At 39.9% G+C, this 20,916-nt stretch overlaps 2 protein-coding genes across 2 annotated transcripts in view; both read right to left on the reverse strand.

The window, feature by feature from the left end:
* Window positions 1-20,916, reverse strand: part of nadka (NAD kinase a) — a 415,064-nt gene that overhangs the window by 328,827 nt on the left and 65,321 nt on the right. The window lies entirely within an intron of this gene.
* On the reverse strand, window positions 5,243-20,376 carry b3galt4 (UDP-Gal:betaGlcNAc beta 1,3-galactosyltransferase, polypeptide 4). Its single transcript, XM_079896283.1, has 2 exons — window positions 20,048-20,376; window positions 5,243-10,921 (listed from the first exon to the last, which is right to left on the reverse strand). The coding sequence occupies exon 2, from the start codon at window positions 10,790-10,792 to the stop codon at window positions 9,680-9,682; it is 1,113 nt and encodes a 370-aa protein (XP_079752409.1). The 5' UTR covers window positions 10,793-10,921; window positions 20,048-20,376; the 3' UTR covers window positions 5,243-9,679.

Genomic DNA, 20,916 nt, shown 5'->3' on the forward strand with positions numbered 1-20,916 from the left:
TTTTATTCAGCAAGGATGCATTTAATTGATTTAAAAAAAAAAGTTGTATAATGTTCCAAAAGATTCATATTTTAAATAAATAGCTATAATAAAATAGCCTACATTTTTTTTTTCATAAAATAATTCAGGGAAAATGTATTCCAGTTTCCACAAAAATATGAAGCAGCACAACTGTTCTTTAACACTGATAATAATCATAAATGTTCATAAATGTTTCATAAATAATCATAAATGTTTCTTAAAGTGATTTCTGAAGGATCATGTGACACTGAAGACTGGAGTAATACTAAATAATTTGATCACAGGAATGTATTCTCTGCTGCCCCCTGCTGTTAATGCAGGAGAGGTGAAAGATGTTGTTGTGTCAGACTCTGCACTTTATTACATAAGTGTGTGTGTGTGTGTTTGTGTGTGTGTGTGTGTGTGCGCTAGGGTGACCACCTGCTAATAAGCCCAAGGGGGGACAAGGGGTATGTTTCTCAGGGACAATGTGGGACATTGCCTGGCCCGCGCCACCCCACGGGCAGACTCACTGATAGTGGTTTACCCATTTCTAGCACATACCACCTTACATGGTAATAATGCCCTATTCCCCTAAACATGAGTAATTGCTGATGTATGCTCATGAATAGGCCAACCAATGTGTATTTTTTTTCTAAATAAAGATTCATAATATTTTGAACATTCAATGAATTGACAGATGTACTTCCACTTAAGATTTACTATTTAATTTTATTTATTTTTCATTACAATTTATTCACTTTAAATAAATTATAATATAAAATTATAGGATTAACAGGAATTGTAGTTGCTCAACACCACAGGAACAGTAAAAAAAAAAAGTATTTAAAAAAAAATACGATTGACATCGTATTCCCCTCCATGTCCGATTGAGAAGGACGTTTTGCAAAGGTCACAAAAAGCCCTCTCGGTATCCCCCTCAACACCTTTCAGCCACAAATATTCATTTTCCCAGTCTTTCTTGTACCCACACCTTCTCTTTTTAATTGATGATGGCGTTGCCTCTCAGACAGTCTCTTTCTCGAATTTTTCGAATTGGAAAGCGCGCATCTAAGTTCCTTCCTTCCCAGTGTGTCTGGTATGCGCGTGCGTGCGTTGTCATGACAACAACGAAAAAGTTGACAACAACCTAGTCAGCAGTTCAACTGAGGGGTGGGTGTGGCAACAATAGCGTGCTGAAATGTCAAGTAATGTTCGTTTGTCTGCTTGGGGCTCGAGCGACCAACTTTTTTTGAGCAAGCATAAATTATGCGTGACACGGTCTCAATTTGCGGGACGCATGAATTGGGCTTCAAACGCTGTGCGCGCACGCGCTATGGGCCTTTCACGCCGGTTTCACACCGCAAGCGTCAGCGGCGCGTGAGCAGCGCGTATTTTTTTCGGCGTCCATGTTAATCAATGAGTGCATTCACACCGCACGCAGAAGCGGCGCGGCAGCGCGTAGCAGGAGCAGAGCAGGAACAGCAGTGCCGCGATAGTTTCGGCGCCCAGTCTATTTTTAACGCGCCGCTTACGCTGAATTAAAGTGACACGAATTGATCAAGGCCAAAATACACCGCAGTTTTACCCCAAAAGCGCATTGATGATATCTATTGTGTTTTAAACAGTCACTCAAATGACCAACAGCAATTTAAAAAGAAAACAAATGTCCAAAAACAAACTTGTTGCCCGAACAATAAAAACAAAGACGAATCAAAAGTTATATAAATGAAATGATTAATAAAATAAGCTTCTTGACAAGTCTTTTCTCTTAAATGTATTTGAAAACGAAATAAAGCAATGCCAACTTACCCTGATTATAGAGTACTCTGTCTATACACACGCCGCGGTTCAGCCGCGCGTGACAAACGCTGCTAGTGTGAAAGCAAAACGCTCCTGTCCTGCTCCCGCTCACCATATGCACTGCTCCTGCGCTGCTTACGCTCTGCTATCGCGTGCAGTGTGAAACCGGCGTCACACAGGACGCGGTATGCGCGGCGCTGCGCTATAAAACCCATTCATCTCAATGGCTTGCGCCGCGCAAGGACGTTTTGTTGCTGCGTCGATCAAAGCGCAAGCGCAGCGGTGCGCATCATTGGCGTGCTCACGCGCACGCCGCGGTCAAAGTTCAAAATAGTTCAACTTTTGCCGCTGCGCTCTGTGACGACTACCAGCGCGGCCAATAGAATCAGGGGATACAAACAAGCACGGAAATCAAAATGGATGATCGTCTCATAGACAGACAGATTTACATTAAAAATAGTTGTGTTTTAACAGTCAGGTAACTTGTAGGTAGGCAATGTGTGTAAACAGTTTTTTAATATGTGTCCCCATATAAGTTTTTAAAACTCCGCCTACGTCATAGCGCAGCGCAAATCGCGTTGTATCTGAAGGGCAACGCTGAACCCAGCGGCAAGCCCCGCGCATACCGCGTCCTGTGTGAAAGGCCCACTACGCGGGACGGGTGGTCACCCTAGTGTGCGCGCGCTCTTAAAGTAAAGACATGTCATGCATGGAACATCATTCTGGAAGCCAGGCTTGTTCTTAAAGGGATAGTTCACCCAAAAATGACAATTCTGTCATAATGTAGCGGTGAGCGGGGCACAAACTAACACAGGACTAGTTGTACATGGTTAAAACTTTCCACACACGCCAGCATGACGAAACTTAATGTATTTATTAGTTGCCATATATATCCACTATATAGAGGAAAAATTGCACCAAAATTAAAAAATCTTCGGAAGATATCACTGAACATTTATTTAACCCAAAAGTAAAGTTTTCATTTCAGTTTTTTTTGTGTGTGTTTATTTAAAATTATATTATTTGAATCTTATATCTGTTATTTAACAGTTGAGATAGTTCTTTAATGCTGATCTAACAGCAGAAGACACTCGCCGGGTTTAAACCCCAGTTGCACAGGCGGGGCATGTTGTCACACTGCGTTACAATGAGCCCCTATTAGAACTATTCTATTCTATACTTTTATCAATTCTATTGAGAAAACATGAGAAAAAGGTGAATAAAGACTGAGTCAATGTTCAGAAATCTTTAATTATTATTATGTTTTGAACTATGCTGTATAGCTGTGTTTTGTGGTGTTCGTTGTCAAACTCAAAAATGAGTTAATTTGTAATTATTAAAAAATGCCCTTATTTTACATGAAAAAGTTAATAATTGTATTTTATTGACAAAATATTTTAGATGATCTTGTATATATATTTTTTTATTAGACCAGATAGCATTTTAATCTGTCATATGGTCATGTTACAATGTACCTCACATATGGGGCATGTTGTCACAGTTCACTTCTATTCTTTCGGGGTAAATTAAGAAAAAAGTTTACACTGTATTACAGTTTTTTTCCAAATGATAACACACTAAAATGACATGCACAGCACAATTATTTAAACTGGCACACAGAGAGCAAAACCTCTTCTCAGTCTCCAAAAGTCTAAACACATTTTCTGCTTTACACACATTTAGCAATTCAAAATGGCACTTTTTAAACACACTGAACACGGTTCTCTGCATACGACACAACAATCTGACATGAAGTCACATGTTTGCCATTTCAAAACACTGCCATTCAAAATGACACTACATGATCTGATTGACCGATATGTGTGAACCTGACACCTTTTGTTTTTTACAACAACAATGGAAGAGGTTGCAGAGAGAGGAAGAGGAAGAGGAAGAGGTTGCAGAGAGAGGAATAGGGAGAATGAGAGGGGGAGGAAGAGGAAGAGGAAGAGGAAGAGGGAGGGGTAGAGCTGGTAGAGTTCATGGCCAAAGAAGACAACAACTTTCAAATGAAATTTATGTAACCAGGCATGTAACCAAATGTTCATAGCACACATGATGTCACAGTGTATCAGTTGGGTGACTCCTGTTTACTTCATGAATGGCTGATGTCATACTCTAACTTAGCATAATTTTGTTTGTTTTAGAATTTATTATATCATTCGATTTGATGCTCAAGAAACATTTATGATTATTATCAGTATTGTAAACAGTTGTGCTGCTACTTCTTTTTTTGTGTGTGTGGAAACTTTGATCAATTTTAATATGAATATAATATTAATATGAATATTTAATATAAAGTGTTTATAGGGCTATTTGTGTGTGTTATCAGATCTGTTGAAGATGTGGTTTCTATTCATGTATGCCAAGCCATTTTAGAAATCCCAACAAGACGATGTTTTATGGCCATGTCCAGGATAAAGAGCGGTCTATGGTCACCCAATATACATACAGTTAGGGTGATATTAAATTACTTGCAAGCAAGCAAGCAATATAGCACATTTTTTAAACAACAGACGTTGCCCCAAAGTGCTTTCCAAAATAATAACATGAAAGTCATACAACAAAACAAACGTACTTTATTCAAAAGCTAAAGAAAATAAATAAGTTTTTAAATAAGACTTAAAAGCTGTAATCGATGGAGCTGACCTCACATGGAATGGGAGACTATTCCAGAGTTTGGGACCCACCACGGAAAAAGCACGATCTCCTTTTGATTTTAAATTACAACGAGGTACCTTTAAAAGTCGTTGATCGGAGGACCTGAGAACTCTAAAAGGAGAGTAAGGAACTATAAGATCACTAATGTAGGCTACTGGGGGGCAAGGCCTTGTAAACAAACAAGAGAATTTTAAAATCAATCCTAAATTTGACCGGAAGCCAATGTAGGGATTGCAGTACCGGAGTAATACTTAAACTGTGATATAAGATTTTGGCCATGTTGCCCATCTCTAAGTCATTCATTCCCTGTTTGACTTGCAAAGGCTTGCATTTGGTTTGGTCTCACCACAAGGTGTCGCTGTGGCCTCAAGGCTTCAGCTCTGACACTCTGAGCTCGATTGATGATGTCTGAGGTAAAACACGCCCCCCTCATTAACATACTTTTTTTTTTTTAATAAATAAATGGATAAATAAATATATGTGGAAATAAAATAAATGTATAAATAAATGAAAAAAAAAAAAACATGGAACAATACAATTATACATAAATAAAAAAATATATATGTATTTTTTTTTTAGAATTTCTTCATATATTTATTCATTCATTATCATGTCAGATTTGGAACTCCATACCTGAGGGAAGACGTGATCAAAACGTTGTCTTTCATTATTGTAAGTTAATGTTGTTAAATTGAGAAAACCTTTTTACATTTGACTTCTTATTCAAACACAAAATAACAAATAAAGCCTCAATCACCAAAAGCAGTCAATAATAATTCTAATTTCTCTTTTATTGAAAAATGCATTTTCATTCATTCATACATGGTTGCAACAACATTTAGTTAAATATTATCAGTGCCATCGTTTAAAAATGCTTTATTGACTGAATAACATGTTCAGTTGTTATGTGCTATATGTATCTATGCATCTTCCTAAAAAAAACAACAACATTTAAAATAGTTTTGAATAGAGGTTGATGATGTATGTTATATATTCACAAACCCACCTCCTAACTTACAATCAACTTGGCTGCATATTTCAACTTAAATGACATTAAACTGACTTTAAAAAATGAGTTGAAGACTAAACTCCTTAACTTGTGTAAGTCACAGTTCTATAGTGGCACAATTTGCTCAGAAAAGAGGTTTGTGTGTAACATGTGACCTTTTTTTGTATGACATTAAAATTCTTTTTAGAATAAAATTGTACATGAATGAGTTAAGCAAATGTGTTTATGTCTGAGAACCTTGACATACATGTTCATGTGTGGTACAGTACAAACATTTTCATTGTCCCTTATTTTCATAATGAACCATGGTTGTCCATCATTTCCCTGTTCTGCAGTTGGCAACTCTATTCATGACTGATTTCAAAATGGTAAACAAGCTCTGCTTTGTCTGCAGTTTGTAAATCTGCTGTCCTAGTTTCGGTTCCCCTTTCAGGAACACCAAAATAGACTATTGGCGTCTGCTATAGACTGATATTTCCTGTTATATGCTGACGTTAAACAAGGACAAAACTGAAACTCTAAAGCAAAAAGAGAAATGCTGTTTAATAATTTAGCTATAATCGGTAGCCTTGATTAAATCTGAGGTTACGGGTCAGATCTAAAGCTTCACGTCTCATTTTAAAGCGATGAATTGTGCTTAGTTTAGTTTCTTTGCTCTAGCTTAAGGTCCTTCTCTTTGCATAGAAAGCCTGTAATGGGCAAGGACCACGCTTCATTGTGCCTTGAAGAACGCCGAGATCTTCTGCTAAAGGTTTACTGGTCCTAAAAAGCACGCAAACCATTGAGGTTTATTCATGTGTGCATGACAAGTCGAGCTTCTGTTTGATGTGCACTATGTCTGTGTGTTGATCAATGTTTATATGTGAATAAAAGGCTAAATTAAATCTGTTCATCATAAAAAGTGATTGAGTCTCTTCAGAAGATTTGGACTACATTGCTTGATTCATATGAATTAGTTTTACCATGTCTTAGGCCCTGTTTACAGCTGGTATTAAGATGTGTTTTGGTTGATCGGATCACAAGTGGGCGCTAAATACAGGAGTAAACGGGTCTAAAACGCTTTGAGCTTGTCCAGTTTCCTCCACTTCCAGAGTTAGTAGAAAACACATAGTGTAAACGCTCACGTGACCGAATGTGTTCAAACAGCCACAACAGACGCCTGCTCTCCACCTACTGGTCTAATGAGTAAACAAGTTTAGTTTGATGATGAATAACGTATGAAGCACAATGTTCTCTCTCCATTCCTGATTTCTAACACACACTCACAGTGTTTGTCTGATCAGAAACTAAAGCTGATGCTCTCCGTGTGTTTCTCCGTCGTCTCCAGTAGTGTTCATGTAAATTACATGAGCTTACTATCCATTAGATCACAAGATATGAAAAACCCAAACATTTACTCACCCATAGACCCTCCCCTCGAAGAAATCAGGACAGAAGTGTTTGAAAGTGGACAGAAGAGACGGATTAAAACACCAGGTGTAAACGGGAATGTGTTTCCCTCGTCTACTTGTGATCCGATCGAACAAAATGCATCTTAATATCAGCTGTAAACAGGGCCTTTATGTGCTTTTTTGAAGCTTGAAAATAACCCTGCATAGTCTTCACTTCAACGATATATAGATTAATCCCTTTTAAAATCACAAAAGTGGCTCAGTCAAGAACAGTGAGAGATTTTCTCTGTCTTTTGTTCTTAGATTAAGGTTAATGACACAGACAGACAGCAGGTTTATTAGGCTACTGTCCCTTTAAGAGTTAATGCATGGATCAAATATACTGTTACACATGTTTTCTTTCTCAACTGTTTACGTTCATAACTGTCATAACCAACAGTTTACGAGGATATTTTGACATGATTTTGTGTGTATTTTTCCATTCAAACGCAAAAAGATCTCAATTCAGTATTCACACACTAGATGAGAGGCGGATTCACAGAAAACAGCGAGCGAGTGCTGAATTTAGTTCTCTTTTGCATCTTGAATGCACGTTTTAAAATCACATGAAAATTCACAAACAGGAATCAAAATTTTTATTTTATAACAAGTATCTGATTCCTGAATTGGATGCATTTTTATTCACTAACATTAACACATTTAATTATTGCTGTAAAAATGTATATGTATTAACAAATGAGACCTTATTAGAAAGTATTGCCGAGTTTTTCATTGCTAGAATTCAGTGTACTGTTAACCTATGAGAATCTTCAGATTAATAATGAATCACTAATGTCAGTAATACTTAAATATACTTAAAGCACATTATTTAGTTTATGAAAGTACACTTTGAAGTATACTCATAGTAAAGCTTAAAGTTAAGTCGTTTTATACTACAAGTATACTTAAGTGAACTTGGCATCATACTTGTAGTTTTTATATTTTATTATTGCACTTTGCACCCCAATGCTGACTTGTTACTATATATAAACTTGAACATGAAAGTATACAAGACAGTATGTAAATCTATATGAAAAAAGTATTAATAGGCTACTCAATCAAACGAGTTAACGCAACTACAAGCTATGGATACCCTAGTGAAAAAAACTATACCAAACTGTATTTAAAAAAAAAAAAAAAAAATCATACTGAGTATACTACAAACCCATTAACATTTACTGGCATATTGCCTGAGAATTACTGATATAAATATTACAATTAAACTTTATTTAGAGTACTTCTTTATTGCACAGTGCACATTTCTTAATATTAAGCCTGAAATGTGTTTTAATATCACTATTATTAAGGATGGTGTGATTTCTGTATAATATCAGTCTTTAAATACAAGATATTTAAAGTGTATCTAAAGTGTACTTGCAATAGTTTCACTTTAGCACAATCAAATATACTTCAGTATATCTTTAGATGAACTTCAGCTCTATTTCTGGAAAACTAAAGTACATTAAGTGCAAAATTAGTTGTTCCAGTTTAGCAGGCTTTAAGTACCGTAAAACTTCAAATAATAGCCCGGGCTTTTATTTTCCCAAATCGCCGAACTGCACCGGCTTGTATTTGAGACAGGCGTCTATAAGAGACAGGCCTTTAATTCAGTGTTGATGTTGTTCATTGAGTGTAGCATATCCATAGAATTTAGGCTGACAGACAGAAAGCATGACAGTAAGAGTTTACCACATTATATTACATTTTATTTATAATTCGAATGTGTTTAACAAATCAGTTAATGTAAGAATTACATTATATTGCGTCGTGTCACGTCTAGGACAACTCGAGGTAACGTTATCACACACCGGTCGCGCACTTGCTCAGTTTATGGCCAGCAATATTTTTATGTTTAAGGACATTATGGAGTTAATATAATGTCTGTACATACTATGTTATGATTGTACTGTACAATTAAATACAATCGTTGCTAAGTCTGCAGTCTGAACACTTTACCTCAGAGCATCCGTAAACTGAATGAATAGATAATATCATAATACCTCGAGTTGTCATTGACGCAGCGTGGCGCTTCTCGTCTTGTGTGCGAGATTATTGGCAGCATAAAAAAAAACATTCATTACTATCATCTTCACCGCGATACACCTCAACTACAAGTTCATTGGCGAATTCCTCCTCGTCGCTCCCGTCCACTTCGCCCTCTCCGCCTTGCTTGCACTAACAGCTCCCGCCCAGATGCGCACGGCTCTCTTGCGTGCGCAATCTGCACCATAAAACTGGTTTAAAAAGATGATCTGACAGGTTATAGAAGTTTAAATTTACCCAAATTTACCGGCGTTTATTTACCCAAAAGTGTCGTCACACCGGGCGTTTAAAAGAGACAGGCGTCTATTTGGGACTCGGCTATTATTTGAAGTTTTACGGTATATCAGTTTAGTATACTAAAAGTACAATTGCAGGGTATTTATATTAAGTACATAAATATGTAAATGTATTTGTAGTATGCTTATATAGTATGCTCATAAAATAATACATTAAGTATATTTATTTTTTCACTAGGGTACTTAGACTTTTCTATCAGTATAAGTTAAGTAAACTTAAGTGTAATTTTACGTGTATTTCTAAAAAGAACATAAATAGTATACTTTCAAATTTTTTGTTTAAAAGATGTACACTAATAGCACACTTATTTTTTTTTGTAAGGGAAGCAGTGAGAATAAATTCAAGTATTGCATGATATAAAATCAAGTTGCAGTGCATAGTATCCTTGCAACCAAAGACGTTCTTTTCCCTTTGGCTTTTCAGATGATGTTTCATTTCAGGAGTCTCTCCCCAACAGTGTCCCGATAAAAGCTCTCAATTTACAGACGCCAAGAGATGTCCGCGTACCCAACCATGAGCACGGGGCTGTGGAGTGCACTTGTGTCCAGTACTGCACCATGTCCCCTGGTTTGGTGTGGTGGACGGACACCATAGTTTGATAGCAACAACGGCTGAATGGTACAGCGGGTCCTCCGGAGAAGAGTGGGGAATGGGTCGGTGTAATCCCTGCGGTGTGAGCACAAATACCTACAAACACATCCTCAGGTGGCAATGGACTGGGTAATCGTACGGCAACCGCTGCTAATGAAAGCTTGAGCAACGCTGGTCGAGAAAGTACATACGCCGTCCCACTGCAGTAATCCGGAAAAACCACGCCAGCGTATGCCGTTTCTGACATGAAGTGTTTACTGGAAGGATTGCGATCCGGTGCGACTTGCATGTGGACACGACCCAAATAAAGCTCAGCGAGTTCACTTTCTGCCGTTTTAAAGCTGTGGTTGAGATACTGCAGAAGTGCACTGGGGTTAAACAGCACATCATCATCTACTTTTGCCAGATAGCGAGCCTGTGGGCAGAAACGGCGAGCCCACCCCAGCATAGACAGAGTTTTAAGGGTTAAGTTGGCGTAGGAGTCAATGAAGCGACCCTGTATGAGATCCCCGCGCTCCTTTGACTCTTCCACCAATTCTTTCCCGAGAACTGGGTCAGATGGCTGACCGACAATGAAGAGGGTCATGACTCGGTGACCCCTGACTTGTATTTCCCCACCCCAGGTGTCTCGAATGGCTTGGCGGGCCTTTCTGTTGGGAGGTGCGGATACAACTAAAGCGATGAGGAAAGGTTTGGCACGTTCGCAGACGTGGACACTCGGCATAAGCAGGTACTCTTCCGAACGGGTTGGAGGAATACTGTGTGGAAGAACCGGTCCATGAAACCCTTCCACTTTGCTCATGCCCAGCGAGGTCACCCATAATTCAATGGCGTCGATAAAGAGTAAAGCAAGTAAAGAGCCACAGAAGACTATAATGCAGAGGTAATGGATGAACCCTAAATGACCTCCTCGCTTCCCAATGCGACCCTTACAGATCCTAAGACTAGGCCCTACCATTTTTTACAGATCACAGGACCAACTTCTTTACTCCTTCTTTTGGGGTATGATTATACATTTAGATCCAGTGAAGGGATAAATTGATGCATGGTGTCCAGTTGTGCTTTTCTCTGCTCTGTTGCCCGTCAACTGCAAGAGGAAATAAAGATGAATAGTGTAGATTAGTGGTTATGTCTGATATATAGCAAAAATTATATTCTTTAACTTGTACACAAAAGTTTGGGTTCAGTAAGATTTTTTATGTTTTTGAAAGAAGTCTCTTCTACTCACCAAGGCTGCATTTATTGGATCAAATATGCAGTGAAAGCAGTGAAATATTTCTATGTGGATATATAGTAAAGTGTAATTTATTCCTTTGATCAAAGCTGAATTTTTAGCATCATTACTCCAGTCTTCAGTGTCACATGATCCTTCAGAAATCATTCTAATATGATGATTTGATGCTCAAGAAAAATTTATGATTATTTTCAATGTTAAAAAACATTGTTTTAAATTGCAATATTTCACAAGATCACTGTATTTCATAAATGCAGCAATGGTGAGCTCCTATCCCTCATGTCTTTTGCCTAATACAGACTGTGAGATTTCAGCACTCATATAAGATCATTACAAATCACACTGTACGACATGTATGTAGCCTGTACGATGATGACACCTATTGAGTCGCAGGCTACGATGAAGTTCGTATAGAAGAGTAAAACGTCATCAGCATGTGCTAGTGGTAATCAAATAAAGCAAGATGAATTGCACTTTGGCAGTTGTTTTTATGTGTGGTGAATAAAAGGAGGAAGTGAAAGAGGAGAATATGGATGTGGACATGGCGAGGGTACCAGCCCGTTCTCCTGTTGTGTGTTCAAGTTCAAACCTCACCCTCCCTGGTCTCATCAATTGTTAATAAAGGTCACCCCTCAGTTCTCCCTCCCTCTCTCTCTCTCTCTCTCTCTCTCTCTCTCTCTCTCTCTCTCTCTCTCTCTCTCAGAACCTTGACACGCACACTGTACGCATACATTAGAGTAGATGTTTAAAAGGCAAAGCATACTTTAGTATGCTGCTTACACACATTTTCAAAACTTTGCCTCTTTTTTTTCCAAAACTTTACACACAAATCCAAGAATTGCACACACAAAATGCAAAATGCCTCACATCTCTTGCAAAATGAAGCACTGCATTAAAAACAATATACACACATATCAAAAGCAAACATTTGTCTTATGTTGCAAACACCTTTGCCATAATATTATATTTTTGGATATATCATATACACGCAGTTATTCAAAACCTAAAGCTCTTCTTTCATGAGCTCGTACATTTCTGTACAAGATTGAAAGTAATTGGCAGAGAGATGTTGAAAAATTCACGGTAAACACGAAAGCAAGACTGAAACCAAACTCTTTATTTTTTTACTGTAAGTATTTGTGATTGTGAATACAGTATTACACAGTCCGAAAAACCTACTTGACCTTTGGCCTGTTTATAGGCCTATTTGAAAGCAATCTATTCTATTCTTCTATTCTAGCAATCTTGCAATATGTTACCTGCTGAGGAGCCGAGACTGAACGCCCGGCATTTCCAGCAGTACAGCAGTTGTGGCAGGGGGACGTAACGTCTCCGTTCCCTCCTTCAGGGAACGACGGTTACATACATAACCGAGACGTTCCCTTTCAGTCAGTCACTATGAGCAGAGGTGTATAGTCCAGGGGTCAAAAAGTAGAAGTCCTGCCATATGTTTATTCCACCCATGAACTCCAGCCAGCTGATTTCACTAATTAGTTCTATCTCCTGGCTGAAAAACTGTGCTAATTAGCAAATCCAGGTGACTGGAACAAAATACTGAGGAGGACTTTTACTTTCTGAACCTGGACTTTATACCTCTGACTATGAGTTACGTCAGTGACTGATGAAATGCGGGTCCCTATTTAATCACGCCACAGCGGCTGTCTTTCAGTGCCCTGCGCAAGTCTGAGCTCCCTGTCATGAGACTAGCACGGACAAAGGACTAGGCTTAACGCAGGAATACCAAGGTACACTGGGAAGCATATCCACGTGGAAATATGCAACACAATACCTACCCGCAGGGAGGTCTTAAAGAATACACATATGACCCGCGAACGGGATGCATATGGAAAACTCTATGTTTTAACCCCAGGGGTGGCAAGGTGGTCTTGCCAAGGGAAGACACATACTCAAAGAGACTTACCATGAAAATACACATGTGGGGGTTGCCCAACAGGGGAATCATGCACACGGAGGCACCTAGCCTGACACGAGGGCTGCTGCTAGCATGCACTCTGGTGTCAACATCAACAGTGCTGGAGGAGCCCAGGGCTTCACTTAGAAACTCACCTGAGTAAAATAACGCACGTATCCAGTCTGTGGAGTGGAATGACGAAGCAAGCGATGACACAGAGCAGGTCCTACTTACTGGCTACTGGAAGCAAGTACACAGAAGGACACTGGCTCCACCCGGAGATTGTAGAATCTCGCGAATGTGTTAGGTGTCGCCCAGCCTGCAGCTCCACAAATGTCTGTTAGCGAGGCGCCATGGGAGAGCCTAGGAGGAAGCCAGTGTGTGCAGAGTGCGCCTTCACCCCTAGGGGGCATGGCAGGCCTTGAACCTGGTAAGCCAAGACACTAGCGTCCACTGTCCAGTTAGACAACCACTGCTTGGAGAGAGCCTTTCCCTTCTGCTGCCCTCTGTAACAGACAAAGAGCTGGTCTGAGGTCCTGAAACACAGCGTTCTGTCAACGTAAGCACAAAGGGCACGTACTGGACAGAGCAGTGCCAAGGCTGGGTCTGCCTCCTCCAGGGGCAGAGCTTGCAGGTTCACCATCTGATCCCTGAAAGGAGTGGTGGGAACCTTGGGCACATATCCAGGCCGGGGTCTCAAGATCACGTGAGAGTTAGCCGGCCCGAATTCCAGGCACGCTTTGTCAACCGAAAATGCCTGCAGGTCCCCTACCCTCTTGATGGAGGCCAAAGCAACCAGGAGCACCACCTTCATAGAGAGGTATTTAAGCTCGACTGAGTGCAATGGCTCGAAGGGAGCTCGACCAGCTCATGCTGTCCTACCGTCTTAGACTCCACAAGGTTGTGGTGTGCAGAGATCGCAGCCACATGAACCTTCAGGGTGGAAGGAGACAGCCTTCATTCCAACCCTTCTTGGAGGAAGGAGAGCACAGACCCGATCTGGCATTTTCTGGGATCTTCTCGGCGAGAAGAACACCAGGTGACGAAGAGGTTCCAGCTGTGCGCTAGAGCCTCCGTGCCGGGGGTCCCCTCGGTCAGGGAATAAAACCAGTGGCAGTGGGAAGTGTCTGGGGAGGCAAACAGATCTACCTGTGCGTTGCCGAACTGTTCCAAATCAGCTGAACCATCTGGGGATGGAGTCTCCATTCCCCGGGACATGAGCATAGTTGTGAGAGCTCGAAGCGACCTCCGACGCTTGTGACTCCATAACAAGAGATGGCGGACGAGTTGCGACATACAGCGGGAGCATAGACCACCCTGATGGTTGATGTACGCTACTGTCGCCGTGTTGTCTGAACGGAATAGTACGTGCTTGCTCTTGAGCAACGTCCGAAAACAGTGCAGAGCTAAGCGTACTGCCAGCAATTCAAGACAATTGACATGCCAAAGGCATTGGGGTCCTGTCCAGGAGCCCGCGGGAGCATGTCCATTGCACATGGCATCCCAACCTGTGGCTGAGGCATCTGTTGACACAACAACATGTCTGGACACTTGTTCTAAGGGCACTCTGGCCCGTAGAAAGGATAGGTTTGACCACAAGGTGAAGGTCTGACGGCAGGCCCGAGTGTCTGGTACCCAGAGCGTGCCCTGTTGCCATGCCCATCTTTGGACTTGATTGTGAAGCCAGTGCTGAAGCACTCTCACATGAAGCAGTCTGAGCGGCGTGACTGCCACTGCGGACGCCATATGCCCCAGGAGCCTTTGAAATAACTTCAGTGAGACCGCACTCTTGCCCTCGAATTGACTAAGGCAATTCAGCAGTACCTGCGTGCGCTCGCTCGTAAGCTGCGCGTACATGGCGACCGAGTCGATTTCCATACAGAGAGAAGAGATTCTCTGCACGGAGGAGAGTTTGCCTTTTTCCCAGTTGACCCAAAGGCCCAGACGGGCGAGGTGCCGGAGCACCAGGTCCCTGTGTTCGCAAACCTGTTCTCGAGAGTGCGCTAGAATCAGCCAGTCATCGAGATAGTTCAGGATGCGAACCCTGTGTTGCCTGAGTGGCACAAGGGCTGCCTCGACAACCTTCGTGAAGACGCTAGGAGACAGGCCTAACCCGAGTGGGAGTACCGTGTACTGGTATACCTGCCCCTCGAAAGTAAACCGTAGAAACGGTCTGTGTCGAGGAAGAATAGAGACATGAAAGTACGTGTCCTTCAGGTCGATCGCTGCAAACCAATCTGATGGACGAACGCATTCGAAAATGCGTTTGGCTGTCAACATCTTGAATGGAAGCCTGTGAAGGGTCCTGTGAAGGTCCAGGATTGGTCGTAACCCACCGCTCTTCTTGGGCACAATGAAGTAGGGGCTGTAGGAGCCGGACTTCATCTCGGCTGGAGGGACGGCCTCGATCGCACCCTTCGCCAGTGGGGCGGCGACCTCCGCACGCATGACAGGGGCATTGCCACCCACCATGTTAAAGCGGACTCCCCAAAAGCGGGGAGGAGACTGTGCTAACTTAATCGCATAGCCGAGCCTGATAGTTTGCGCAAGCCACCGGGACAGATTGGAAAGCTCTAGCCAGGCTCCCAAAAACTGAACCAGCAGGGTCGCTTTGCCTGGCGTTTGAAGCCTGGGTGAAGACTGCTGCTGGGGCCGGGCGGGAGCCACAGGGGGGGCGCCCTCGGGGGAGAATATGTTTAATAGCCTCAGTCTGCTTCTGGGCGGCCAAGAACTGTTGGGCGAAGTCCTCGACCGTGTAGCCGAAGAGCCCAGCCTGAGAGATAGGGGAGTTGAGGAAACGTGTTCGCTCAGCCTCCTGCATATCTGTCAGGTTGAGGTTGTCTACCGCACCCAAAAATACACGGGTGAGACATCATTAAAAGGACGTGCCGCGTGCAGTTCTTTTAGAGAGGATAAAACTCAACAGCAATGCTGAAATGCCCAGGGAGAACACACACTGTTGGCAGATCACTGCACAGACCAGCAGCAGGAATGCAATCTCTCGCCGCTGAAGAGTCGCTCGTCTCGATTCTCAGAACTAGTAAACAACTTGCAGTGGAGAGAAGTGAAGCACACAAAACATAATGCAAGATTGCTCGGGCAGCTCCTTTTATACCCACGAGGTGGGGCGGAGTTGCGCTATGCAAATTCCGCAGACCCATGGCATTGTTTTGGTCAGTCTTGGTAGGAAAATGTTAGCAACGTGTCCATTTCAGGTGTCTAATTTGTGCTTCCTTTGAGTAATTTGTGTAAAAATCTGTTTATTTAATTGATTTTTGGTAAAGCTGCAAGTCACTTGTCCTAGCTGTCCTGGCATACAGTATTTTGCACAACTTCTAATTTCCTTAAATCTTTTTAACAAAGGTGAAGAGAGTGCATGTTAGCATGACCACAATAGACACGTTCATGGAAAATACCCCTTTAAATAAACAACAATTATCAATATACAACACACCCTCTAATACTCACAGGTTGCTTTATTGCTACAAATAACTATATCAGTGACTTTTTGATTGAACTTTGCTCACTGTAAGATGTGTTGGGCAACTTGGGCTTCTTCTAATCTTATTTTCAATGTAACTCATAGAGTGCTGTATAGTGACGGCACTCATGTCTAGCTTGATGAGGATATAGTCAAAGCTTTGAAAGGTAAACTGAGAAGTCAACGGAATTCTAATGCAAATGATTATACATATATTCAAACATGGTTACAAATGTTAATCATTGGTTAATTTCCCTTTCACAGATCCTATGATAAAGCAGTCTTCAAATACTAGCCTACAGTGTCTGAACCACAAGCCCTCAGTTGCAGGAAATGTGAGTCATACTCAAAGAAGTGATCATCCACTTGAAGATGAAGATGTGACATTCAAACTCTTCTGTTTCTTTGGTTCAGCCGTTTGTAGGCCTGAGTTTGTACATAATGCATTATTCACTTCTGCACATTGTTATTCCGTAACTTTTATTTTTAATTTTTCAGAAAATTGCATTGTGATGCTTATTTATTTAGTGATGTAATATTAATAGTGTACTTTTCAGTAATACAGGTATAACTGAAATGTTCTACAAAAAATGTATAAATATAGCTCTGCCATAGCAGTTCACTGACCTTTGTTATAATGTATTTTGTTCAAGAGATTATATATGCTGCTGTACTTTTTTAATGTACTCTTATGTATTTATTTTGCATTGTACACAACAAGATACTATATTAAAGTTTTCTTGATTTCAAAGTGTGTGTATGTCTGAACATTTTTAGGGGTTCAAGCATGAAATGCTGAAACCCTATTGTAATTGTAAGGATTCGTAAAACGCATCGTGCAGGCCAAACCGTAAGGCCTAGAGACGTGAAACCTGGCCAGATGGTAGGCCTCAATTTGGGGACAACCTATCAGAGTATGACCCCGATTGGCCCATAGGTGGCGCTACAGCAACCAAAAGTACAAAATCGCTCATAACTCTTAGGCCGTTTGTCCTAGACTCACGTGTCTTACGCCACTGTGATCCCTGGCTCAAGGCGGACAAAATGGCTATCTCCAAATTCGATTTAGGCAGGAACAATTTTCTGCTTGAACCCCGATAAATGCTGCTTGCAGCTTTAATATTTAATTATTTTTGCACTTTTAATATACCATTTTGAATATGGAATAAACAGCTTTATAATAAACTATTTAGTGTAATGCAAATACATTTTTAATGAGCTGAAATGCTATTTAAATGTTCTTGAAGTACATTAAAATTAAGCTTCAAATATATTATAACTGTAGTTTAAGACATATGAAAGTATATTTTAAAAATGACCTGTAAAGAAATACACTTAAATGCACTAAATGTACTTGAAGTGGTTCCATTTTAGCACAATTTAATATATTAAAATATATTGCAAATAGCTTAAAATTGATCTTAAGCATCTCTTGAAATACACTTAATATATTTAAAGTTGTTTCAAAATAATGCATTTAATACGCACTTAGTATAGTACAATTTAAATATATTAAGTATGTCCAAAAAGCACAATTTAAATATATTTCCTTTTCACCTGGGTCAGTTGTGAAACTTTCATTATCATTGTCATTATTGTGAAATGCAGTGACTTGTATCGTCATATACTGTACGATGTTGCCCACCCCTTCTCAGAACTGCAGTTTGTTCTTGAGTCAGTCACACTGTCTTTTGTGTGAAGCATCTTTCGGTTTTAAGTGTGAGCAGAAGTCTGATCTTCTCGTTTCCTCTCGACCAGCATCGGCGAGAGAGACAGCTTTTTGATTAAAGTGAAGGAGATATCATGAAAACACTGTGGCTGTTGTGTATTTTAAAGAATTTGAGATGACAAAAATGAATCTGGAAATAACCCATGTTTGAGGTAAAAACAACAACAACAAAAAAAAAAAAAAAAAAAGCTAATCTTGTAAAAATTACACTTTATTTAGTCATTTTGAAACTACATGTCTACTAACTCTCATTAGAAACTTAACAGACTGTTAGGTTCAGGTTAGTAGAATAAAATCACATGTAGTTGCAAAGTTACTTAAAGTCAGTACAGTAGAAAGTCTGTTGGAAGCATCAAAATAAAGTGTTTATAAGACATTAAGCAGAGTAATACTCTAATGAGAGTTAGTTATTGTTATTAATAACTAATAGTTAGTACATGTCATTAATTTCTTTAATCATTTATATATTTTCTACTATATGCTCTGATATGTTTGATTTTTCCCCCCAATGTAAGATCTTTGGTGTCTCTTCTGTGCTGTATGACCGAGTGTGTGTGTGTTTTCCATCCGAATTGATCACATGATGTTCCTTTGTATCAAAATATGTCAGTTTCCATCCTTGCAGACATGAGATAATGCAAGATCTGCGAAATTCCCTTAAAGCTGCCAAAACAACACCTTGTTTACTGTATTTTCATCTATCTTTGACATTTGACTGCTCACGCTGACCGGGCCGTTACACCAACATCATTCTGTTTGAGCCTTTCTTATCTGACCAAAACACAAGTTTCCTGCAAATATATTCGTTGCTCTTATTTTGCTCTTTTCTTCTGCGTCTTCTTCTCTTCTACCTCTCATTTCATTCTGCACATTTCTTACTTCTTTTGGCTCCCTCTTTCTCTATACTCTATACTCTGATCTTCACAATCTTCATATGTTAGATATAATACTCTGGTATTATAAACTATTACTTACATTATATACATTTTTACTTAATTGCTTATTCCTTATTCAGATTTGATCTTTGACATAATCATTGCTCGTCTGCCTGGATCTCAGTGTCCCAATGTGCAGCAGGATCACCCAGTTTTCAGCATTTTACCAGATTAGTAAGAAGCATTTATAAATCTGTTGTCAGCTAAACACAGACTTAAAGCTTTCCCTCAAATTTTCAACCAAATTAAATGCTTGAGGGTTTAACGTTTTGAAAGTGAAGAATTTGAGACATATTAGTATTGTATTACTAACAAGAATAATTACATTTCATTTTTTATGCAATTGTTTTATTACAATATGTAAATATATTCATATCCTAATAAATCAAGCAAAGACTTTGTTTGTTTGTTGTTACTCTGTTTAATTTGATCACTAAAAAGGTGACCCTTATACAGAGCAAGCAAGGCATTTAAAATATGACTAAATATTAATAGAATTTATGGACGTACAATAACCAGTCAAGCGCTTCAGGTTAAATATTGACTTAAAACACAGATAAACCTATCTCCACTAAACATGGCTCGCCTCTCTGAAACACTGACCACATTACAACAATGCTGAGCACAGAGTTGCTCTCCTCTTACAGAAGCACAATGATGTTATTCACATGACAGCAGACAGTTGTTTGTTTGATTACTTAGGTTGGGAATATCGTGTTTGACTTCAATGATAAATAAACATAACGTCGGCACAAATAAACTCGCCCTTGATATGTTTGCTCGCGCGTTTCCGCTGTCTCGTGTTCGAATGAATATGAATCTGAAAAAATGCAATGAAAGGAAAAGTGTGACCGCCCTTCAAGAATGTGTGTCGTTTCCATCAATGCGTGCTATTCTTTAGAGTTTAAAACAGAAATGTTACCTTTCCAGCGCGGAATCCTCTGAAATTAAAACCACCATGCAGTTTTCTTGTTTTTGCCATGAAGATGATAAATGCATCGTTTATTCAAGGCCTTTTCGGACGTCCGTTTCTCCATCGCGGTTTAGTGTAATCCACTGAAGTAGGCTAGGCTATAATGCAGATGATGAACGAGCATTTTTAGAATATGACCGTCGATTAATTAAAGCGTTATTGCGTTATCCTGCGCATAGAAACAGCTATGCGCCTCCATTGACCGTACGCGGTTAAATCTGATAGTGATGGGCAGAAATACAGGCTGAGTCCTGTAGGAGGCTCTCCAACTCAAACACAGTCTATGCTCAAACACTGTGACGATTTAAAGGGTCCATAACTTAACAAAGAAAGGCAGCTAGAGATTACGACATATAAATAAAAATAAATAAATTGTTGAATTTAAAATACATATACAAAACAGACGTTAAGTAGGCCTGTCTAATAAATATAATCAAAACTTATGTTTACTTGCATGACTATTGCAGCTATTACAGTTTTTTTATTCGCTTTGGTACTATTTCACAAGTGAGGTGTACATTTTCAAAACTTTTAGTACAAAAATCCAAACTGATCACACTTGTAACAGCTAGTCATTCTTTCAAAACCTGATCCCATGCTTTCATTACAGTTATACACATTTCAGTCCACATAATCATTGTTTCAAACACAAGATTATTGTAATATGTAATGAGGACATTTGGTTTAATTACTTCTTTCAGTTTAGTACTTTTAACAATCAGTTCATTCAACAGCAAACAATGCAAGATACATGTTTCAAATGTTTCATGTTTCACCCTTGTTGAAATAATTACAGTAATACAGGCTAAAGTTGCCAC

Source organism: Squalius cephalus, assembly GCF_949319135.1.
Source record: "Squalius cephalus genome assembly, chromosome: 16".
In the NCBI taxonomy this organism is placed as follows: Eukaryota; Metazoa; Chordata; class Actinopteri; order Cypriniformes; family Leuciscidae; genus Squalius; species Squalius cephalus.